Source organism: Plutella xylostella, chromosome 7 (genome assembly GCF_932276165.1).
Source record: "Plutella xylostella chromosome 7, ilPluXylo3.1, whole genome shotgun sequence".
In the NCBI taxonomy this organism is placed as follows: Eukaryota; Metazoa; Arthropoda; class Insecta; order Lepidoptera; family Plutellidae; genus Plutella; species Plutella xylostella.
The window spans coordinates 4,081,194-4,107,085 of NC_063987.1; the positions used below are offsets into that span (position 1 = coordinate 4,081,194).

General features: G+C 38.2%; 1 protein-coding gene across 1 annotated transcript; it reads left to right on the top strand.

Annotated features, from left to right (window-relative positions):
* Positions 1 to 1,685: 1,685 nt before the first annotated feature.
* On the top strand, positions 1,686 to 25,864 carry LOC105389570 (neuronal PAS domain-containing protein 4). Its single transcript, XM_011560701.3, has 6 exons — positions 1,686 to 2,277; positions 6,649 to 6,755; positions 15,710 to 15,863; positions 24,016 to 24,342; positions 24,458 to 25,080; positions 25,338 to 25,864. The coding sequence occupies exons 1-6, from the start codon at positions 2,183 to 2,185 to the stop codon at positions 25,382 to 25,384; spliced, it is 1,353 nt and encodes a 450-aa protein (XP_011559003.3). The 5' UTR covers positions 1,686 to 2,182; the 3' UTR covers positions 25,385 to 25,864.
* Positions 25,865 to 25,892: the final 28 nt, after the last annotated feature.

Here is a 25,892-nt window from a genome sequence, read left to right on the forward strand (position 1 = left end):
TGTGTGTGTGTCTTATGTAGTGTGTGTTGCAGGTGGTGCTAGGGAGGGGCCACTTCGTGTCGTACCTGCCGCTGTGCTCGCGCAATGAGCCGGTGTTCGTGTGCGCGTGCTGTCGTGTGTGTGTGTGTGTGTGTGTGTGTCTGTTTGTAGTGTGTGTTGCAGGTGGTGCTAGTGAGGGGCCACTTCGTGTCGTACCTGCCGCTGTGCTCGCGCAATGAGCCGGTGTTCGTGTGCGCGTGCTGTCGTGTGTGTGTGTGTGTGTGTGTGTCTGTATGTAGTGTGTGTTGCAGGTGGTGCTAGTGAGGGGCCACTTCGTGTCGTACCTGCCGCTGTGCTCGCGCAATGAGCCGGTGTTCGTGTGCGCGTGCTGTCGTGTGTGTGTGTGTGTGTGTGTCTGTATGTAGTGTGTGTTGCAGGTGGTGCTAGTGAGGGGCCACTTCGTGTCGTACCTGCCGCTGTGCTCGCGCGATGAGCCGGTGTTCGTGTGCGCGTGCTGTCGTGTGTGTGTGTGTGTGTGTGTGTGTGTGTGTCTGTATGTAGTGTGTGTTGCAGGTGGTGCTAGGGAGGGGCCACTTCGTGTCGTACCTGCCGCTGTGCTCGCGCAATGAGCCGGTGTTCGTGTGCGCGTGCTGTCGTGTGTGTGTGTGTGTGTGTGTGTCTGTATGTAGTGTGTGTTGCAGGTGGTGCTAGTGAGGGGCCACTTCGTGTCGTACCTGCCGCTGTGCTCGCGCAATGAGCCGGTGTTCGAGTGCGCGTGCTGTCGTGTGTGTGTGTGTGTGTGTGTGTGTCTGTATGTAGTGTGTGTTGCAGGTGGTGCTAGTGAGGGGCCACTTCGTGTCGTACCTGCCGCTGTGCTCGCGCAATGAGCCGGTTTTCGTGTGCGCGTGCTGTCGTGTGTGTGTGTGTGTGTGTGTGTGTGTGTGTGTCTGTATGTAGTGTGTGTTGCAGGTGGTGCTAGGGAGGGGCCACTTCGTGTCGTACCTGCCGCTGTGCTCGCGCAATGAGCCGGTGTTCGTGTGCGCGTGCTGTCGTGTGTGTGTGTGTGTGTGTGTGTGTCTGTTTGTAGTGTGTGTTGCAGGTGGTGCTAGTGAGGGGCCACTTCGTGTCGTACCTGCCGCTGTGCTCGCGCAATGAGCCGGTGTTCGTGTGCGCGTGCTGTCGTGTGTGTGTGTGTGTGTGTGTCTGTATGTAGTGTGTGTTGCAGGTGGTGCTAGTGAGGGGCCACTTCGTGTCGTACCTGCCGCTGTGCTCGCGCAATGAGCCGGTGTTCGTGTGCGCGTGCTGTCGTGTGTGTGTGTGTGTGTGTCTGTATGTAGTGTGTGTTGCAGGTGGTGCTAGTGAGGGGCCACTTCGTGTCGTACCTGCCGCTGTGCTCTCGCAATGAGCCGGTGTTCGTGTGCGCGTGCTGTCGTGTGTGTGTGTGTGTGTGTCTGTATGTAGTGTGTGTTGCAGGTGGTGCTAGTGAGGGGCCACTTCGTGTCGTACCTGCCGCTGTGCTCGCGCGATGAGCCGGTGTTCGTGTGCGCGTGCTGTCGTGTGTGTGTGTGTGTGTGTGTGTGTGTGTGTGTCTGTATGTAGTGTGTGTTGCAGGTGGTGCTAGTGAGGGGCCACTTCCTGTCGTACCTGCCGCTGTGCTCGCGCAATGAGCCGGTGTTCGTGTGCGCGTGCTGTCGTGTGTGTGTGTGTGTGTGTGTGTGTCTGTATGTAGTGTGTGTTGCAGGTGGTGCTAGTGAGGGGCCACTTCGTGTCGTACCTGCCGCTGTGCTCGCGCAATGAGCCGGTGTTCGTGTGCGCGTGCTGTCGTGTGTGTGTGTGTCTGTATGTAGTGTGTGTTGCAGGTGGTGCTAGTGAGGGGCCACTTCGTGTCGTACCTGCCGCTGTGCTCGCGCAATGAGCCGGTGTTCGTGTGCGCGTGCTGTCGTGTGTGTGTGTGTGTGTGTGTCTGTATGTGGTGTGTGTTGCAGGTGGTGCTAGTGAGGGGCCACTTCGTGTCGTACCTGCCGCTGTGCTCGCGCAATGAGCCGGTGTTCGTGTGCGCGTGCTGTCGTGTGTGTGTGTGTGTGTGTGTGTCTGTATGTAGTGTGTGTTGCAGGTGGTGCTAGTGAGGGGCCACTTCGTGTCGTACCTGCCGCTGTGCTCGCGCAATGAGCCGGTGTTCGTGTGCGCGTGCTGTCCGCTGGCGATGCCGGAGACGCGCGAGTGCGTCGTGCTCGGCGCCACCAACGTCTTCACCACCGTGCACGCCATGGACATGAAGATACTGCACATCGACTCCAAGTAAGACACGATTTATTTACTTTGTCAACTAAAAAATTGGTCGCATGACATTTATAGTACCTACGAAGAGAATATTTTTTTCATGAGTTTCCAAAAATCTACTGACGGACAAAATTTGTTCAGTAAGAACCTCTGAGTCACCTCTTGTCATTTAATAAATATTTCTCGTGCACGGACACCCTGTAGAAATGTAGAACTCCAGAAAGTTGCACATGCTCTTGGCTGGTATTTCAACGACTAAATAATCGAACCATTAGATTGGACATCATTTAATTTGTGAAGGTTAACGCATTTTCAATTTGTCAGACTTAAGTATGTATTAACTACTCATTTCGATTAAATGATACCAGTAAGTTACGCTAGTCTATCAGATTAACTAGTTTCAAAAATATAAATTAGGATTTAGCCGCACAGTCTCAATGGCCCCACCGACTTTAGAACCTGCTCTAAAGATCACGAAAAGAGAAAATCATCGTGAATCAGCAGCATTTGAACAGATAAGTCAATTACACAAGATTTATCCTGCGACTCACTGACTAATGTCTCAATCCGCCGGCTTCCCACAACACAGACATATAATCCCTTAGACGAATTTGTTTTGCAAATGGCCGCCTTTGACAAGCCGGTTCAAGGTTGTGGACAATAAAGTTGTGTTATTGATGCGTTCTGTCAATGAGGGCTCCTGTCATGATGAAGACATATGACAGTGTATGGAAGTGTTTCATATTCATGTGTGTACGTCAGTGGCGCAGGCGCAGTGTGTCGTGAGGACAATGGGTGTGGCGATGTTATGTAGGGTGCTGATTTGCTTATAGGTACTCGACTCGTATTGTGTTTTACAATACAATACAATATAACTTTATTGAACAAAACACATAACATACATTAAATTACAAAAGGAGTAAGCACAATAGGCGGCCTTATCGCTAAAAGCGATCTCTTCCAGGCAACCTTTGGGTGAATGAGAGACTTATTGAGTAGAAGAGGAAGGTGTACACGTATTGCATTTAAATACTAGTGATATTTTTTATGTTTTAATAATAAATACTTAGATACATACATACAAATATAATAGATACTTATATATATACATACATACCATATACTTATATAAAGATTTATACGTAGGTAGGTACTATTAAATAATGGACAGATAATATTCCTTTACTTGTCTTTTGGAAGCAAAAGCTGATTTTGCACAACGGATTTCCAATGGCAGTGAGTTCCACAGCCGTATGGCGGTTACTGTGAAGGAGTTGCCATAAAACTCAGAGGTGTGCGTTGGAAGCTCCAACAAAAGCCTTTGTGAGGATCTCATCGGCCTGTTGTCTGCGTGAAGTTTAAAAACGAAGCGCTCTTTAAGGTACGCCGGTGTTGAGGGATTGAACAGCACAGAGTAGAGTAAGGAGAGAATATGAGCATTCCGGCGAAGGCGGATTGGGAGCCACTTGAGCTTAGTGCGGTATTCGGATATGTGATCAAATTTGCGTAAACCAAATATGAAACGTATGCAAAAGTTTTGAAGGCGCTCAAGTTTATTAAGTTGCTCCTCTGTGATATCTGAATATTTTATACCGTATGTTTTATACCGTAGCGTAATATTTTGTATAGTAAAATTAGTTGATAGCTCTTTCCTGAACCTCTAAATTAATTATTGTTATATAATATTTATATATATATATAAATATATTTATTTTTATTTTATTTATATATATATATATGTATATATCATTTATATTATGCTTATTTATATATTCATAACTTATATTTTATGTAGTTACGTATTTTATATTATATTTGGTAATTATTATTAAGTGACTTGTTTTAATTTTGTAGTAATAGTGTTGTTTTCTTTTTGCACACCTTATAATAAAATTTTCTTGCACCTCCTGTGGGTTGCAATGCTTGTAGCATTAAGTCCACCCTTTGTACACTTATTTTTATATTTGTGCAATAAAGGATTTAATAAATAAATAAATAATATTTTTATGTTTACATCTGTGAGACAGTATTTGAAACTGCATTATACTCGTACATTATACGTTTTTAACATCATAACTGCTATTGAAGGTTTCTGTAAATTTCATAAAAGTATCCATTCAACCATTTTATTGATATATGACTGTGTATCTACATAATCTACATATATTATACTTAATTTTGGTTTAGCTCGAACTCTAGTTTTCATGTCAATAATATTCCTAATATAATTATTAAAGTTGTGCTAAGTAATGTAAGATTTGAAGTAATCAGGGTACTAATTTTCAAATTTCTACCTTTTATTTACTACGATGGATCATAATATATCACCATTGTCACTTTAGAGTTGGATTCAGTAGTTATTGCAACGTCACCATCAGTAGCACTCCTTTTGCATACAATACTTGTGATGTACTGAGGCATTCATAGCACTTTTATGTCATGGATCTAAAGATGTTGCTTTAAGCTCTTATAACTTATAAGGTCTTACAGGTTTTACTGTACACAAACCTATGGAGTATTTGTCTTACTTTATTCAATCTACAATCGACTTTATTTTCTTATACTATCTATATAAATTTAGGGCTAAAGCTGATCCATCGATTGCAACGCCTTTGGCTTTTCATCTTAGTATTTTGACTGAAAATTAGTCCGTTATCATTGTCAAGGTTATTAATTACATTATTTTCTGAATACACAAATGCTTAACTGTATAAGTATTCAGTAGGTACATTTAAAAACATTATAAACAATCAACTCCACCACATAAATCACATCAGTATTCTATTCCCAGGCTTATGTGACTACAATTTATCTGTTCAACCAAGGACTAGGATTATTATTAGTGTATGGTTAGAGTGATCATGCAGTAGCATATGTCACGGTATACAATATGCCATTGCATGTATACTCATAAACATCATTGTTCTGTCTGTCCGTATGTTATGCGATACGCTGCAAGTTTGACGTCACCTTGTTATTAAATTTTCTCGTGTTAGTTATTATTGAGGCTCCCCATGAATAATGTAATGTGCGACTGTGGGGCTATTTGTTGCAACTGTCACATGCTATACAGGGTGCTGGTAAATGGTATTTGAAGCTGAAAGAGCAGGTTATAATTCCCAGCCACTATTATTGTAATAATTTTAGGAAACATTACAAAAAAACTAATGATTATTCTTACGCCAGGTGATTTATTATATCATCACCTGAAATTCACCGTAAAGAAAATAAAACCATGTTTATCGGTTGTTTAATATATCACATTTATAAGACGTTTGACAGCATCTTGAAAGCGTTAAACATGTATTGTGTTTATGTTTTGGTAATGGCCCATCTTAATACAGATTTGTTTGATAAAATTTTACGGTTCGTTTTGAAATTTCCATGATATTAACATTGCAAACTTTACCGATTGCTCAACATAATAAATAATACAAACACAATTGTTTGTCATTCGCTCATCTGTAATGTAAGTGATCTTCTAAACGAAGAGATTTCATGGTAAAGAGCTCATGGCCAACATATTCATTGTTTTATATTCATTTATTTAGCCTATACTATAGAGAACAGATTGATTTATACAGAGTGATGCAAAAATTGTATACTAAGCCGAAAGGGGTGACTCAGTGGTCAATCTGAACAACTTTTGTTCAACGACATTTAAAATTGGTGAAAAAAATATTTGGTTCTTCTCTCTCTACTAGAAACTTAGATGGATAAGTGACTTATTACTAAAGCATATAAATATGGTAGCTATATTTTTTACAACCATACCAAACAAAAACCGTTAATTAATCACATCAGCCATAATCATTAAAATACTTAACTTTCGACTATCAAAATGAAAGACAATTTGATATGATAAATGCAATTAAAAGTGAACTTGACATGTACAATGTAAACAGCTGAGGGGTCAAATCGATCAATCATGAGATTGGACCTTGTACAATTAAACTAGAGATATTTATTTGCTTTTCGGTTACCGGAACTACTTATCATTATGGTGCAATGATACCTATTTGATTAGTTACCTAGTTAGTTTAGATCAGTACTGTTCTTGGGGGTTCAATTATATTTATCATAACGTACCCCTTCTCCGTAAGAGCGACGCGACGATTAGGTATATAGTACACACTGGTAAATTTAAAAGAAGCATTAAACTAAGCAGATTGTATTTGTCCCCCCTTCTCTCCTGGTTTATTGATTTCAATGACAACCAGAAACAGAATAATTCTAAGCCACTAAAAAGCAGCGCAATATGACGCAACTTGTATGGGTCTGGCATATGTTTGAGAGGCGAACGACGATGCTTATGTGCTGTCTGGGAGCTGGTCTATCTACATGCAAACTGTACAACCTCCATGTTCTAATCTAACCTTACTCCTGCAGTAGCGAGTGGCATCTGGGCTGGGAGCGCGCGGCGCTGCACGGCGCCAGCTGGTACCACCTGCTGCACCCTGACTGCTGCAAGGAGGCGCAGAGCAAGCATCGACTCAGTGAGTACATTGTGTGCTATTTTGTTTATTAGCTTATACCGCAACTGAAGGTATAGCATGGGGCGCAAGACGCGCACGCCAAGACGTGAGGGAATGTGACGAATAACTTTTGGCACGTCTTGACGTGAGCGTCTTGCGCCCCGTGCAAGGCCTTCTGGCGTTTACGCGCTGGCCGTGGCTAAGACATGTTAATCCACGGAACTAACAATTGTACATTAAAAAATTGCATACAAAAATGGATTTATATTAAAAAATACATTTGGTAGGGCTAGTCTGGGTTAGCCCAGGCACGGACAGTAGGTATGTAAACGCCTTATAAAATCTAGTGTTAAGTTTGAGAAGCATGCGTCGAAGCGAACGACTGATCCTAATGATTATTTATTTTGTATGTGTTATCTTTTCTCACACAAGACATGTTTAATCCAAATCGATTTATCCGTAATAAAAAATCATCTTTAGTTTTTGTTATAATTGATTCGGTTTTAATCGGCACCAGATATGTAATTAAATTAAAACATTACAAACCAACAATCCATCCAAAGCTAAAACCATAGTTTTCCCAAACCCAACCCAGCAGAGATTACGTAAGCGCATTTAAAAGTTAAATTCCCACATCTTGTAAAGTTTACCCGAGAACGTTAACCATTCGCGCGCGTTGCCGCAATAAAGAAAATCTGTTGTTCCGGAGCATTATTTTAATAGGCTGCTAAACATAATATTTGCTGATAAAGCGCGTACGCCGCGCCGCGAGACGGCAATAAAAATATTATTTTGCACTGCGGTGGAGCTGAGGAAGATCGATGGAAACCCGCCAGAGGGTTACGAAAGTTTAGAATTTGCAATTGTTTATAGGGAAAAAAGTTGTATATCGGTTGTAAATTTAATATTGTATCTGTATTTGGCCAAATTATACTTCAATAAGTACTGTAGCGAGTACCTATATGTATAGCGAGTTCAATTTACTAGGTGAAGGCGCCTATCGGCGCCTCCTCCATAGTTAGGGTAAAACTGAGTAAGTCCCTAAGGCCAACTTCAGTAAATATTTAGAAAAAAAAGAGTTCAATTTGTTGGACAGTTAAAGGAAAAGCAATCCTTAGATTGGTATGCACTTTTTTGTGTTTTAAACAAATGTAAAATAACTTTTTTTGTTGTTAGTTACAAGGGCATGGTTTAATTAAATTAATCGCTGATAAAAATTTCTTCTGTCACCCTGTTTCGTTCTGACCATGTGTTACAATGCCACCGTGAATTTGGGCACCTTCGATTCCATATTACATTTATTCATTTTGGGACATTAGTGTCATGTCTACTCTTGTTCTTAAGCCTCATCCCGTGGCTGAGGAGCTGATAAGCCATCAGCGGCCGTCGTCGACACGTCAGTCTCTTCTCACGTCCATAGCGTTAAAAATATCCTTCCACGGGCTTGTTTAAACATCGCTGTAGTGGCATAAAATGTAGCGCCATGGTAAGTTACTTGGTGTTATAGGTATGTGTAAAGGTCGATATTTTATTTACCTACATCATATGTGATAAACAAATAAGTACATCAATATTTGTGTCTAATAAATATAACTAGTATAAAGTGAAACATACATACATACATATGCACTCACGACTGTAATCCCCGAAGGGGTAGTCAGAGGTGGCTCACAAGCGAGCCACCCACTTTTCGCAGCACATTTGTACTCACGTGATAGGTTGCGAATCATATCGCCGTTTTGGAATAAGTACAATGCACTTAGGATACACATCTAGAATCTAGATGTTCAGGTTTTCTCACGATGTTTGCCATCACCGTAAGAGCACGTGGTATTATTGTACTTAAACTCCTTAATTGAAATAAGAATTCATTGGTACAGGCCGGGATTTGAACCCACGGCCTCTCGATTGAGAGGACGAGGCCTTATCCATTACGCCACAACAGCTCCAAAAACAAAACAAAGTAAAAGGTAAAGTATAATACTCGTAATATTCTTAACCTTAGTATCGTAGTTTCTACAAAAAATTAATACATTCATAAGCATAAAAATTAAGTAACAAAAACTTCAGCCTCATCCTTCAATCCCATTTAATTGAAACAAATTACACTTCGTATAAATACATAACTACAGTGTTGTAAAAATTTATAAAATCGTCTCGTCAACTGGACACAATCGCGGATGTCTGCATTGCTGATTCCCCGCAACATCGCAGTCTGCGTGACGTTATCGCCCCGTGCTAATGTGGCGAGAGCTCGCAATGGGTACCGTTTTAGCATGATTTATTCGTTTTACTAGTGGAGGGCTATACTCAACCTTTAGTGTCGCGTGACAGTGATAAATCATAAAGAAAATTTGACACGCGCCCTGAATCTTGTGCCCAAATTCATTGTAAAATGGTTATACTTTGGTACACAGGTAGGTACAGATTTTTAGATAGATAGGTTCAAAATATATTTTATGAGAAGATGTAAGTAAGTAAGGTATACATTATATTTATGGTACATTTACAATTTTTTTCGGCTGTCTGGCATAACCTATACTACTTCTATTGTGCAGAAATGTAACACTTAAAACACCCCACCAACCCACAGGTTTCCCATCTAAAACTAACCTAACAAAACGGCTTGATCCCAGGCGTAAATTGCTAAATAAAACTTTCACTTCCCAAGAACAAACAGCGGTAATGGCGGCACGTACGCGACGCCGTCACATGTCAGGGAATCTTCATGACCTGTTCGTTCAAACTGTTCTAATTTTGAAATTCGCGCGCTTTCCGTCAATTAATAGTCACGAGGGCCGGCTTTGTATACGCTTTGCGGTGACGAAGGAACTTGCTGATACCCAGGAGAGCTAACATGGCACCAGAACTATCAGAATCTCGCAAGGTCTCAGGGGTACCCTGGTTTATGTTGGCCAGTTGCCAATAAAGTTACGTTAAGTTGTAGATAGCATTGATTGTTTATTTCCGCGAAAAAAATACCCCTAATTATACATTACATAAGAGATGCCAAATAAAAACGCTTACAAAAGCGGTGCAAGAATTGTATACTATAGTCACCAATCTGAATTTTTACGAAGTAACTATGCAACCCGTCTTGTTGATTCGCACAAGCTACATTCAGGGTTCCATAGCAAGTGCATGTAATCGCTCACGTAGTATCGTTCCTCACACGACGACGCATGCGCAAACTCGACGTCTGAACAACTTTCACTGCTCGTGTTGATTCACCGAGACGTTTCAGGAACTAGTGAAAATATTGTTAGCTTTATTTGTTTCACATTTTGGGATTTTATATTTAGTTGTTGGGAAATTAATATTGATAAATAATTACAGAGATCTGCTGTATATTTGTTGATATTACAACAAACCATAGCCAACACAAATCAAGCAATGCCAACGTACAATTGAATTCTCGACCACTTGGGAGAGTTACCACGGGCAGAGGTCACGGGGTTTACTCTATCTGTACAAAAAACAACTAACAAGAGCTGTCATGCAATCGGTAGGTATAGTGCAACGAGATAGCATACTATTTCTTCTCAGTGACTGCGAGCCTATGCGAAATGTTGGTACACTTATAATCTTTACAATCAAAAAGTAACTGTGAAATTTTACGTTGAATAAATGATATTACTATTCTTTTATTCTGTTCTATAGAGTTGCAGTTAGTAGCGCAGCAGATTCCGAAACTTAAACACGCTCCAGACTCTCGACAAACCTACACGGGACATAGCGAATGAGTGTAGCTAGCACTATTCGGCAGGTCTCGCCAGTAGTTTTAACAGTGAATAACTTTGCCGAGAACAATACAAAAACTCTCGTAGATAGTATGGAGCGGGATTTAATTATTTATTTGATACTTTATTGTACAAATATTAAATATACACCAAGATGTGTGTACAAAAGTGGACTTAATTCTAAAAGCATTTTCTACCAGCCAACCTACAAGGTAAAAAGGAGGTACAAGATAACTAGTAATTTAGTTTTTCGTAAGGTAGAGTGACCCCCTGCGCAGGCGCAGGCGTCCTTGTCGCGAGCCATTATCGGATCATTCGATGATCACTCGTGATTGACGCGTGCGGGCTGTTCCTATGACATACGTTTTTTTTTTACCAAAGAAGCATTAAGATTGGAAGAATGAAAACGAAAATAGGGTCTTTACAATCTTGATTGTCTACAATTTAGAATTGCAAATAATTAAAAAAAAATGATGTAAATTTTAATAATAATAATGTCCTCCTAGCCGAATTTCGGCTACGGCGGCCAATCTCAATTGAGATCAGCCATCTACGCAGGAGTAGATTATAGTGCCCAAGTGTGTGCGCAGTACACAGGAGCACTCTCTGTTCCATCACTCTCATAACCCAATGGGACGGATTGACCGACACGACTGGAGAGAGCTAGGCGCAGGACCGACTGCTTTACATGCCCATCCGACAGCATGGATCGTTTCACTGTTTCGGACAACAGGTGATCAGCCTTCTATGTCCTAACCAAACTTAGAACCACAATTTAGAAACACAAATTGATGGTCCCACCCGGGAATCGAACCCAGGACCTCTGGGTCATGAAGCGAAGCTTCTACCACTAGACCACAGAGGCAGAGCAGAAATTTTACGAAGTACAGAAATAGGTTTTATTAAAATTTTATTTTTATTTAATAATTTATTAGTATGACGTGTTTTTAAAATAACAAGGCCAAATCAGTTGTATTTATAAATTTTCGATTCATAGATAAAATGAAAGTTCTAGCCCGCGTTGATGTCTTTTACACGGAAATCGGAAGTAGCTGTTGTAGTTGTTGCATTTTAACATTTTTATTCATCGTTATTCTGACGTATTTTTGTTTTCAGTTAGTTTTATTGTAAACTAAAGTACTTATTAAGAAAATTAAGAGACTAACAAATCGATAGAACAGATTCGTTGGGTATACGCATCAAGAAAATAAATACTACTTAGGTGGTCATTTCAGGCCAGATAAGAACACTCCGAGAAAGAAAATAGTAATAAGGCCTAATACTGGTCTGCAATTCACAATCTTTGTTGGTTTAACCCTGTGAGAATTTGTGAATAAAACGTGAACCCTGTGCGTTGCTATTAAAGTCTAAAATCAAGAAAGTTTACTATTATACATCTCAATGACGATGATTGTAGCTGCATACTGTAACTGGAAGTACGTGAGTTTATTTCTCATATTGCAATTTTATAAGTCGGATATTTCAATACTACGGGCCTGTTTCACAATGTCTGCATAATGGCTAACTGTGGTATAAAAGAAATGCTGTCACTGTCTAAAACATAATAACAGACCCTAAAGAATACTTATAGGTACAGTAAATGTTCAGTATAATTGACAAATATAAAGTTACGGTGTTCCTACCAGTGGTACTTCAAGTACTTTAAATACATTTATAAGTAAACAGACCCTGGTTGCTACTTTCACTTAAAATTCATTTGTAATAATGAAATGATATTAAGTGAGTCATAATTTATGATAAGCCCCAAGAAACAATACGTTTTATCTCAGTTTAGAGTATTTCCATTATAAAGGGCGTTCTATTTTTTTGAATGAATTATGAATAAAACTTTTTTGGATTTATGGATATAAAAACTTTATATTAAGCCCTAAATGAAGCCTCTCTATTCTTCCGTCAAACACAAAAATCTAGTGACCAAAAAATAATGTCAAATCAAGGTAAAAACTGTCATATCAAAAATATAACATTAAAAAACCAACAACAATACTAAAAAATACAATTCACATTGATATTGATTGGCACTAACCGATGAATCTACCAAAACAGAATAGCTGTTATGAATTATTTACTTTTAATATGGTGTTAAATATTATATTTTATATAAAAGTATCCTTGTAACGAATCATAATAAAATTATACATCCGCTATGGATCTGACTATCCTTTTGGAAACACCCTGTAGGCATATTATAATATTGAGTTTACGTAGTTTCGTTCGCAGCAACTGTCACCAGAGTCGTTAATAATTTATTTCCTTGACAAATCTGATAATTTATGTAAAATATACAGAACATTCACTACATCATTCTACTATACATGTTTACTTGACGTTCGATTGAATTCTACCTTACTGTGGTGCAATTGGCCATGCTATAAATTTATGATATGTATTTTTTATAATTTATTTTGAAAATATAGACCATTTTAAGAAACTAATTTCGTTATTTTTGATTTTTATTCATTACAACTTTTTTAATATAATTTTAAAATTTGGCCGGCTGAATGGATGTATGACGTCACAGAACCAATACTAAAATAAATATCTTTGCCTGCGCCACAAAAAAAGCAAGTGTCACTTAACGTCAGTGAGGTAGAATGTCATTGTCATCTGTCATCTAACTCTTAACCTACAAATAATACTCTGTGAAGCAATAATACTCACTGAAGAAATACTATCTCTGTTCTTGTTGTCATCGTAGTATCCACTGGTTTATTATTTATTCGTAGTAGAGATTAAAAACAAGGTAGAAAATAAATAAATTAAATCAATAAAGAGAAATAAACACACGGGCACCTACTCTGTGCACACGGGTGACACGGGCTGTGAGGTTCACAGAGTACATGAGGTTTGCGTTTCTTGACGTTTGACTTTTACTTTTGTTTTGTAGGCAAATGTAATTATACTCTATGATCCTAATCGTCGTCATAGAAAGGACAAATGAAGGTTATTAGTTTTTATTGAATAATTAAAAAAATAGAGACTTAATTTAAAATCTGATGACCTGAAATTGTACTGGAAGCATATTCCTCGAAACGGTTTTAAGCATTTCATTCTTGTTCAGAAAGTTAGCATGGCCAATTTAAATAATTTGGTTTCCATTATTGTTACTAAACTCTATACAAACAATATGCACATGATTTTCAATTTTAAGTGACATTTACTTTTGTTAGAAATAAAATCTTTAAGTACTGAACAAATAGCAAAAAATGTTTTACGATTATAAATATACAACACAAACTACTTCATATCCTAAAATTCCCACGGGAAATATTTGTGCTGCAAAGAAGCCACGACATAATGTCACGTGGGATAATTGTATTATATATCCTTACTATTATTATTATACTTATTAATATTATAAATGCGAACGTAACTGTATCTGTATGTTACTCTTATACGCCAAAACTACTGAATGGATTTGAATGACATTTGATATAGACTCTGAGCAAGTACATACAGCCTACTTTTTATCACGGAATTCCCACAGGAAAAACATACAAGGAACAGCATATTATATATAAAACATATTATAAGTAAGTTACTAACATAACACTCTGGCGAAAAGTGGGTGCAGCAATGCACCTCTGCCTACCCCGCAAGGGAGTACATTAGTGCGTGTGTGTGTGTGTGTATAAGTAAGTAAGTATATAATATAATCTCAACAGCAAACTCATTACAGTGGAAATAAATAGCAGCTCTAACCTATAATTTAATTGGTTCTTTTATGCATACCTATGCATAAATATGTGAGAATCTTATTGATATCAATCAGATACCTAATTGATTAAAAGTTGTTCTGTAGTTAATGAAATCAACCAGACAGTTTTAATTAATTTGACAAGTAGAGTAGGATATATTGAGTGCGTTGATATAAATTTAATGCGCTGTTTAATGTACTTACTTCAATATTGCAGGCGCTATTATTAGTTTTGGAGTAATTTTGTGATATGTCACTGAAACTTTTTCATAGCTCACGAATTTTTTATGATATTTTATGTGATGGGTTGGAAACATCTTAAATCTAGGTCTCTGATGACAATAAGTACACCTACTTACGCTCCTGTAAAAATTCCCTGCACAAATAGTATAATATAGGTACCTACTAATGTAAAAACGTCATAAATCTTATATGTAGTAGAAATAGTAGGATCCATCTTGTTGTTTTATAAACAAACCCACGCCAAGCTTCAATTACAATTAACCTACGTGAGAATAGATCTAAAATTAGACCTATTAATACGGTGATTATCGAGTTACATTAACATCTTACAACTAACTGGACACCTTGATTATGTCAATACCAAACGACTTATAACCACTCAAGCAGCCAACCTAATCTCGGTCTTACAGCATGGGGAATAAGGGTGGTAATAGCTTGGAGTTTTTTATGGCAGTGTCAAAGTCATAGTTGACTTTGTCAATGAGCTAATGGTGATGGCAATTTACATGGCTCCCAATAAGGAGCTGCGGTGTGCGCCGGCACATCCAAATATGGCCGACGACACCCGCGGCCGTTGATTTGTCACAAATGGTAATCTTCTCTTATTGATTGCTGATAAGCTGATTATGGCTAGTAGTTTTGTTTGTCTACTTTTTGGAAGGCGTGTGGTAGATGATTGACGGTTTGTTTATTTCAAAAATGTTGTCTATTTGCTGTTACCTATCTTGTACAAATTCGGCCTAAATTCTAAATTTGGAATACCTACCTTCAATAAAGTTTAATAGTGGTTGAACTTAATTGACGCAATCACTTTATACTAAGAGAGATAATAAAAATAAAAAATGAAATAAAACAAATTGGCATCAAACATTTAATAGCAACTAAACAAGTACTTCATAAACATTAAATAAGTAAATAAATCTATATTTATTGCCGTTATCGTCGATTTGTTTACCAATAAGTCTAGATTAGGAAAAAAAGAAAATGGCAAACTGTGATAATGTGAATTTCTGGTATAAGGAACGGCCGAAGAGAATATTATTATGTGACGAAGATTCCCGAATGCAGCGACTATAAAATCATGATAAAATCTCTACAATAATAATTGTCGCCACTGTCGAGTAGGCCCGATTTGCCAGTTCTAATTGGTTGGTTCAGTCGCCATTTTTTCACCCCAGTAATGTAATTGGTCAGAACCTGAAAGGCCCACTCGGTAGTGCTGCTAAAGTTTCACTTGATTTTCTTCCCCATTAACTTCTCGTCTCCCTCCCCAGTAACCCAGTCGGAGCAGGAGCGGTCGTGCATAGCTCTGCTGCGGCTGCAGCGGCGCTGCGGGCAGTTCCTGTGGGTCCACGCCGTGTTGCAGTTGAAGGAGAATCTGGAGAACTCGCAACGACCCGTCGTGGTCTGCACTAACCAGGTGTTGAGGTAAGAATACTACCACAGACGTCTATTATACTAGATACCACAAATGCACCCATTTCTATGAAAACGCGTGCCGAATAGAATACGTCATCTTCTCGTCAAAACGGCTGAACCGATTTTAATGAAATTTGGTATGGAGTTAGCTGACATCTTATGATCTTACGAGTGTTGGTTTTATCGTAAGTTAGCGTGTGCTATATTTAAATACCTAATTATAGTTCATATCGAAATCCGCTCAGACGTAAACGTCCTCGCATTACATATAAACTGCAAACATCTAACTTAAACGGTGATCCTCGAAAGAACCTCTTAATGCCTATTAATATATTGAAACAGCCTCCAATAGCCACGATCAAGGGTGAAATCACTTCATCATAACCGCTCAGTTATTACCCGGACGTCAAACGCGAGGGTTTATACGTTATACGACACGCTAATGGCAGACAAACCTGCGTAGGTACATGCATCTTACCCATCGAAATTACCCAGCGAACAAACTCGTTAAATAAACTACGGTGGATGGGTGGGACTTTATTAGTGAACGACCGCAGGGCTCTTCAGTGTACCTACAAGAACAATAATATTTATGCTGCAAGGAATTAAAAGTACCTTTTGCCCAATAAATATACGTAACTATACATTAGAAACATAAAAAACGTTGTTCTAGATTCGGGTTGGTACCAACGTTGACCCACCGTTGGGTCGTCCACTGATAAATTTTAACCTGTTATACGAATCGTAACCAATCGAATGACATCGCGTTTTGCTAGTCCCTTTTCGGAAAATATTTACCACCGAGTACGTAGGTACTTGCAGCTAAACAGCCTATCTCCTTAACACCATCGGCATAAGACAGAAATTTGTTTAACGGGTATATTTATGGTTACCTTCGCGTATCAATAGTTATTGGAGTTATGGTTTCCGAGAACGGCGGTGTTACGTTATATTATTGGTACTAAAAGTGGAGAAATGGGCCTTTATTAAATTTTATTGGTTGTTTGATTGTGCCCGAGATCAATGGAGTTGCTCAATACGATGGTTTAAGCGTAATGTTGGGATAATGTGACCATTACGCGCAGAAATATGTTTGTAAATTATGACCGCTCAACAAAAATACTTACGGATTTAAATAAGGTTCGCAAACATATAATTTTACAGAAGATCACTACCGTACTTCTTGCAATCTTTCAGGCAAACCGAAGGCCTCCATCAAATATCTGGAAAAAATATGAAAATGAAAATTATACTTAAGTCTTAAATGTACTTACCTATATTTTTCCTGGCACGGATATTGACCCATCAGCTGCTCATCATGAACTGTTGTACAAACGTTTAATGCAACGACATAGAGTCGTGGTTAGTGCAGCAAAAAGAAATCTGGGAAGGGAAATTTCGTTGGTATTTCGTCAAACATGCTGAAGTAGCCCCTGAACAGTCATCGTCTACATTCAACAATGTTAGGTGTTAATAAAGACTACTTCTACTTATGTACCTATTAAAAGTAAAAAGTTTGTGTATTTACTAAAAACACAACACAAACCCCAAAATATAAAATGGTAACGGTGATTTACGAAAAAAATACCTCAAAATTGCTATGAGCACGGGCCAAATTACCCTCACCGTTAGGCCGCCCGCTCACTAAACTACATGTGATTTACTGTCAAGTATGCGTCGTACCTTAAACCAATTATGAAAACGGCTTTAATAATAGCTGCTCTTCAAGTTATAAGGTAAATTGTAATTATGAATTAACTAGTAATTGGATGTAATTCTGTACCAACATTATGTGAAGATCCATGTTAATAAGTATATACGCGTGTCTTGCATTCTTTGTCGGTGATGTTAGCTGGGAAAATTTTATTCAATAGTTTTTACGCTGGTAGGTTGCCGTCGGTATCTCATTAGTTAATTTATTGAATAAAACATTGCAAAAAATATGTTTAGACTAATGAAAGCAGCAGAAATCCATTTACGGTTACTGATGTGCAAATATATGCAGGTGGATTAGTTATAGATGCGTCTTATCTAATTTTAATTGTGGTTAGGCAGCATGCCTACATGTTAACTTTAATTTAAAGTTATTTAGATATATTTTCATAAAAAATCCTGACGAGTTACAACTACGACCAGAAAACCTTTAATAGTCCATCGATGTTTGATTATAAAATTAATGTTTGGCGAAATCATCATATACTTATGGGTTTTGGATATGTAATCAACATCACATTAGGTATGTAGGTTTATAAACGTTTATTATTCATACCACCGGGCACGCTGCCTGTAAGCTGTAGCCAAACTAACACACTATACCTAAATTAATACCGATAACCTACACTTACTCACTTATGAATCTGACTGTACTGTGCTGTAAGGAGAATGATTTCCAAAACTAGACCATCACTTAGCACCGAACCTGCTTATTATCTGCCTAATACAGAGTAAGTTGTTAAACTCAAGCAGATATCAAGGCGCTCTATCTCACTAGGTTAAAATCTGGCAAAGATTGTTGAATAATTAATTTCAAATTCTAATTTAGATATCGATACCTGATTCGATAAAGATAACGAATCGTTTTGTAACGAGGATAGCTACGGGCAACACCGAACCACTAAAGAATAATTACCTGTCCAAGATAATATAAAGTAACAACACTAAATTAATTCCACTGTATTTAATATTTATGATAAAGTAATAGTGGGGAAATAAACACCATTGCGTAAATCTAGATAATATATTTATTAAGTTCTTAGCAATTTATCGCTTAATATGGGTATAATCTATGTGATTCAAAGTCCCAAATTTATTTAAGCTTGAAGTATTTATCACAACTAAATTCAGACACACGACAATCTTTTCATTCTACACCATCCCAAATCAATTACAAATGAGTAGGTAACTAGGTTCACCTTTACAAAGGCTACAATAAAAACAGCGCGCAAAATGCCATCCAAAAAAACACCATATAAGTGTACCTACATTAAATAGGACGTTGATCCATATAACTAATTGGCTCTAAGCTGAGCTATTAGCCAGCCCGATAATGTGCCGGCTGGATCGCGCAGCCTGGACTTTGAGAAATTACAGGCCATAACTCCATGCGGTCACTTATACAACCTTCCCTATTGAGATATCAATACAAGATGGGCCTCTACCACGGGATTTTCTCGCGTAAACGGCTGGCTCGAATAAATATTGCGAGGGGGTGATTTATAGTGCGAGCCGCTCACTGTAGCTTGTTACAGATTGTAGCTCTACAGGCTTGCGTAGGATTGTGGTGAGTAAAATTGTGACTTCTTAAAGTAAACAGTGAAAAACGTTTCCTAAATTCTATTTGTTATAATTTTAGGCGCTCATCGGCGACCAAAAGCTCGCGTTTGACAGTCAGACAAATAGGGTACAATTTGAGCGCGTAAACGCGTTTTCTCACGGCAAACCTGCAGTAGTTTCAGTGCCTACCATTATATACATTTTCAGTAATAATTCCAAAGCGTGTGCGTTGTAGCGTGATCCAAAATCGAGTGCCATGATAGAGTGAGTGGCGACCAAGGAGGCTGGCGCGATCTCGGGCGATGTTCTATCGGGAAGGTTTGAAATATGCCTCGAGTGGCCATTGTTGCGATGTGAGAAACTGTGTTTAACAAGCCGAGCCTGATGGATGGTGTCGGCCGACCAATGGGAAGAAGGGAGGGAGTTCATATTCTGAGGGAAACTGCGACTAGTTTTTCTTTTATGGTTATAATAGCCCCGTTCTAAGCTCTTTAACTAGGTATAGTTAATATTATGTACAGCTTTTATTTTCATTTCCTGAGTATACTTAATAAGTATTAAATTTCATCCGTAAGTTCTATTTCACCTAAACCTACTATAATAGTTTAACAGGTAGGTACGTTTTACAATACTCAGGGAGGTACGAAACCTACTACACAATAGAGGATTTGCCTGGTCCCAATTTTTCGCCTAACAAGCTGAATAATTTATAAGCTACTTAGTTACATTGAATTAGTAATATACCTACTTAAATATATTATTATAAGTATCTAACTAACCTAACCGGCAATTTGCTATGGAAATAGGTATTAGCTACAAACTGGCTAAAAAGTGACTCGCATTTTAGCGCAAACGATTAAACCCTTCTATTCAAAGATCTATCGCCTCTATTTTTACTGCAAGTGACAGTTTCAAAAGTGGTTTAATTTAGTCACGACTGCGTCGCGGATCCTGTAACCACGGGCTTCAGTCAGCCCTTGCCGGTTGCATTGTCGTGAGAATTGCATCATTTGTCACACTCACACACGACGCTGTACAGGCGAGTGCAAAAGTTTCTAAAGTAAGTAAAAAAGAAAAAATGTGAACTTGTTTTTTTAATCAGTTGTCTACTGCTTGATATGCCTCTCCGAAGGTGCGTTGGATGAGTCGACATAAAAGTGGACCAAAATTTGAAGTGAATGCCTATGCTTTCCAAAGTAAAATAGAAAAACTACTTTAAACCTTTTTTAATAAGTCGTCTACTGCTTGATATATGCCTCTCCGAAGGTGCGTTGCAGCCGCCCTCATCCATCCCGGGTACGAAAGTGGAACAAGATGACATGTGGCAATTAAGTTTGTATGCCTTTGCTTCCGTAGAAGTGGCTTCACCTCACAGGACTTTAGCTAAGACACTTATGTTGTCGAGTGTACTTGCGAAACGTTCTTAGCTTGCTGTTCACCCGTGACAAATACTGTTTGTTATAATAATAGCCGTAAGTGTACGTGAATAACGAATTTAATGGTCTCTCTGGATCAGTAGATCTTGATAGGTACCTTTACCTAGGTGTAGGTAGGTATTATTAGGTAACTTAGTAAGTATATAGGTAACTAAGTACATATTATAGGTAAGTATAACCTTTGTTGGTACACTATGGTTGTTTTGTATGCGATTGGTGTTAAAATTATGAACCTTTCAGCTTACTAGTAAGTAGTAAAACTGAATTAAGTATTTCCGAACCAAATCCAGCACTAACCTGCTAACAAGTAGAGCGAATAAAATGCAAATATGCGCAAAAAAAACGTGTTAAGCTTTCGCGTGCGCAGGCGCAAGCTCGCGCGTGGCTTTGGAAACAAATTGTAGTTCTGTCCTCCGCCCTCGCACTTCATTATTTTATTTATTTCTCGTTTTCTAAGAGTGCGAGTTCGACAAATTATACCTACACACCTTTATGCTTAGCTATAGGTAACTTTATTATCGGTTTCCGGATCACACAGGCGAATCCAATTAACGCTTAAACCTAACAATTACCTACATAGGTATTTCTATATCTACAAATAAATGTTGCTGTTTCACAGCCTTCTAGAAGTAACAATCCGGCCTTATCAACAGACATTGCTACGTCTAAACCCAACCCCACGATATTAAGGTTAAGTTCGTTAATGTGCAAGATGTGTACACTTAGCACATGAAGGTTTATCCGCCACTCTCATTTATACAGCTTTTATACAACTATCAGTGTTTCCTAATGCGAATGCTGGCTCGATTTGTTCCCGTCCAACACATATCTGAACTGTACTGTCGGAGCCACGTGTAGGTAGCACGGCTGAGGCAATTCATCTTAGATGTTTGTTTAGGGATAAGTATCGATTTTATGCAATACATATTTTAAGGGCAGTTTTTGGTATAAGTACTTACCTAACTCTACCAGGTGAATCGGTTTGTTAACTTTTTACCAAATTATGAGTTTTTCTCGGTCAGTAGGTACTAATCCAACCTTTGTATACGTGGTTATCTATGCAAAATATTAACTATGATCATGATTCATTAATTGCCTGCAAATATAACCTGAATAGTATTGTATTAAGTAATTATATAGGTGTCGTCTTTTAAGTTTCAGTTATCGATTAACTTTTAGATAACTAAGTACTTCGTAAGTAACTTTCCACCCAAAGTAGGTATCTCCGTGCTGCTATCAAGTTTGAACTCCAACTGTACTATAGCTGGGTCCAGGGTTGAGTCCAACTATGTTGACATTTCCCTCAGCTATCTAAAGGTCTTCAAACCTTCCTTGTAGCCGCGAAAGGTCACCGGCTAGATACAAATTTAATAGTACCTTTGGGTGTCACTGCGCATTATTTCTGTTAGGCTTCTCTTTAATTTATTACTGTTTCTTACATTCGAAGACAATGGCCGCCGGTTGTAGATAGGTACCTACTTATATAATTTTGCCCGAACAGTTTTGTAAGCGGAGTGTGCAGGTTGTAAGGTGTTGGACTTCGAGATATCCTGGGAACTAATAGGTCTTGTAAGTAGATTTCTCTCTAAACGACACATTAATAGGATTCTAAACTGGTTAAATACATTGTAGTTAGGTATGTATAGCTATACAGCCACAATCGCATAAACATTTAACTTTACAGCTCGTATAACTTCAGACTCAACCATTATACTAAAACGAAAAACTTGTAGTAAAACTTAGTATTATAATTTCTTTTACACATTATTTCTGAATGGATATAAAATACCGAGAATGGGTATTAATAGGGAGGTATACCTATGTGGAAATACTTCAAACGGACTTAAGCCTCTGATAATTCTATCTACAGTGCACCGTGGCAATTGATTAAATATAGAAATGAGTCAGTGTTAACATTCCGATAATAAAGGCAATAGCTATCTAAACTACCAACAGAATTGATTTATTGCCTTCTTGTTAAACTGTCCTGACTACCCACCATAGTGGACCTATAGGAATTAAATAGCCTCACTTAGGTAGAGATTTATGTTATAGGTCTAAGGATCTACAACACACTTAGGTATTACCTAGTTAACATTATGTTACATTACTTCATAATTATCCTAACTAGTTACCTATGTTATTTTTGGGTACACTACATAATTCCGAATTACTTTTTTACGAATATGAAAATAACGATTTTTATTATTACGAATTTCAAAGTTCCGAATAATTCACAATCCCGAATTTCAAGTTTCCGAATAATGACAATCACGAACAGTTGATAAAACGAAATTTCAAAAAACAGATTTATTAAAACAACGAAAGTCAAATTTCCGAATATTATAATTTCGATGTTTTAAATGTACGATTTTGTATTATATCGAATTGTTAAAATTACGAATCCCGAAGTTTTAATATTCCGAAAATACAAATCCCCAAATGGAATTTAGTTGACAAGAAATAAGTAGTTATCTATTATACATGTATTTTTAAACTATATTATGTGAAACGCTCCGCTCCGCTTCGCTGCGCTCCGCTTCGTTTTTCAATATCTGGTAGGTAGGTAGGTAGGTAGGTATTTACACATTGTTCATAGTAATTATGTTGTATTTTCTCTTGTCTTGTCACACGTTACCCCTTTCTTTATACTTTATATTTCCTTTCAATGTGGTTGTCTGGAAGAGATTACTTTTATTAATAAGGCCGCCAATTGTACCATTTTTCTTTTCTATGTTTGTGATACTATTTCGTTTTGTGTGCAATAAAGTGTATTTTATCTTTTATCTTATCTTTATCTTTATCTATGTGCACCTAACACGCTCCTCCTCGCTTTGCTCGTCGTCGCACCTATCTTTAGGTTCAGGTCCCAAGGTTTTTTAGGTTTTCTTGTGTTACTTAACAACAAATACTACAAATAGTTTTCTATTTAACAATTGTTTTGCTCTATATTTGAAACGCTCCGCTCCGCTTCGCTGCGCTCCGCTTTGTTTTTCGATATCTATGTGCACCTAACACGCTCCTCCTCGCTTTGCTCGTCGTCGCACCTATTTTTTGGTTTTGGTTCTAAGGTTTAAAAAACGTTTATGTTTTTTTTGACAAAATCACGAATTATCATATTTCCGATCGGGATTTGAATTTTTCGTGATTATAATAAATCGGTATTTTATTTTTCGTATATTAAAGTAATCGTATTTTTTTACGTTCGTATATTTAACAATCGTAATAACAAATCTTCGTGATTATAATATTCGAAATTATAATTTTCGTGATTTTTATAATTCGGTATTTTTAAAAATCGGTATTGGAATATTTCGTAAATTACATATTCGGTGTTATCAAATTCGGAAAAAGGTTTTTCGGAATATTTGGGTGTTCCCGTTATTTTTATTTTCCCTCTTCAGTATTATTCATGAGGTTACTTTTTACTTACCAGTTTTCTTTGTCCACAGTGAGGACGAAGCAGCGGTCATGAAGGCGAACCCTTGGCTGTACCACTACTACGCGGTGCAGTCCAAGCTCCACTACGGGTTGGCTTACGAGGCCGCGACACGGATGTACGGGCCCCCACCGCCGGACATACAAGTGTACCCACCGCCCATGCAGTACGCGCCCACCCCGCCCCTCTGCATCAACGGGGGGCAGCCCATGATCATGCCCAACGCTGGTCTGCAGCCGCATATACCCCATGTGCCGCCTCACCTGGCTCCCATGCACTACTCCTACGAAAGGCCTGAAACTGGACCTGTTGACTACTCCGTGTCGCTCCAGGACAACAGGTAAGGGAGGTCCTTAAATGTATTGATTCGATGATTAAGTCATTTTGAGGATCTTTTCAAACTCTTCATAGAATGTTACAATGGGTTCGAAGTAACACTCAGCTTTCTATTCCAGGTATCCCAATATCAGAATAGAAGATACTAGGATTCAACCTAACGCGAAGCGGAAAGCAAAAAATCCAGACAGTAAACCTAATACTCCGATCACCAACATGTCACCAAGATGCACCCCCTCGACGATCACGTCAGGCGGAGACACGCTCGTAGCGGTGGCAGCCACGTCAATAGCTAGCAGAAGACCAGGGTCAAAGAGTTTCAATATAACCGAAACAGAGTTGATAGATCAGTGGAATCCTAGTCCAACGTGGTCCGAGTCCGCACTGCAGAAGGTTCCAGACGTTTGCCAGCAAGACTTGAGCCCTTACGTGACCACGACACCACCCACGCCTTCCGGGACGCCCTCAGCCTATACTCACAACTATAGTCATACGTTCGTCTTCGACTGGTCTCCAGAGCAATATGTTCCTCATACTAACAATAGATGTAACACAGTCACAACTGAAAGTTCCTATCAGCAGACGTGGAATAGAAGTCCAAGGACTTTTGCCAATAGCTCAGAAAACTCCTTAGATGAGAACTGCAATCCTAATAGGCTAAGTAATATACCATTGAGGGTCAGTAATCCACCGCCGGCGTACAACGCTAATAGAGAGAGCGAAGTTCTTAGAAGACCAATAGGTAAGTTGTCCCGACAAATCTACTTATACTCTTATAGTCTGTGTAGCTACTAGATAGATAGGTCATGTCATGTCTGTAAGTCCTTCGTTAGGCAAACTGTCCCTACAAATTATTAAGCTACAGGTATAATATCACGTGTCATTTACTGATTTAGATTAATAAAATATAGCTTAGTTACTTACTTTTTGGATCCCTAAGTAGGTTCTTCAATAAAATAATTATGTATGTAGGTACTAACGAGTGTCTTCTTTCCACAGATCGGCCACACCCCGATTCACCGGATGCCAAGAAGCCTGCGTTATAACTATAGTTTCATTTGTTTTTATTTTATTTACTTAGTTGATTTTGTTACCTTTTAAATATTAAAGTATTTGAGAAAAGCTCTGGAACTCTCCTGTGATCTAGTTAGAAATAAGATACTTAAGTATATATTTTTTGTAAATTAATAGGTTAGTAGTTATAATACTCCTTTGATATTCATAAGGGATGTACAAATTATTCTCATGTTTATTAATAATTTAGATAAGATATTCACATAGAATGTGATTTATGTTTATAACTCTTTTCAAAAATTGTATTATTGATGTAAATAAGATTCTAGATTCCAATTAGGTAAGAATTTGTGCATAAGTCGAAATTATTGTCGTGCATAGTGAAAAACTTTCCGTCCATTTTCAACTAATTCCATATTTACTTTGAAATCATAAATTCATATTGATGTAAAGTTGTATTTAGTTTTAATTTATGATCACACAGTATTTGTTGAAAGAATTTAAAATAAAAATATCTAAAATTATTAAAAATAAGTCTCG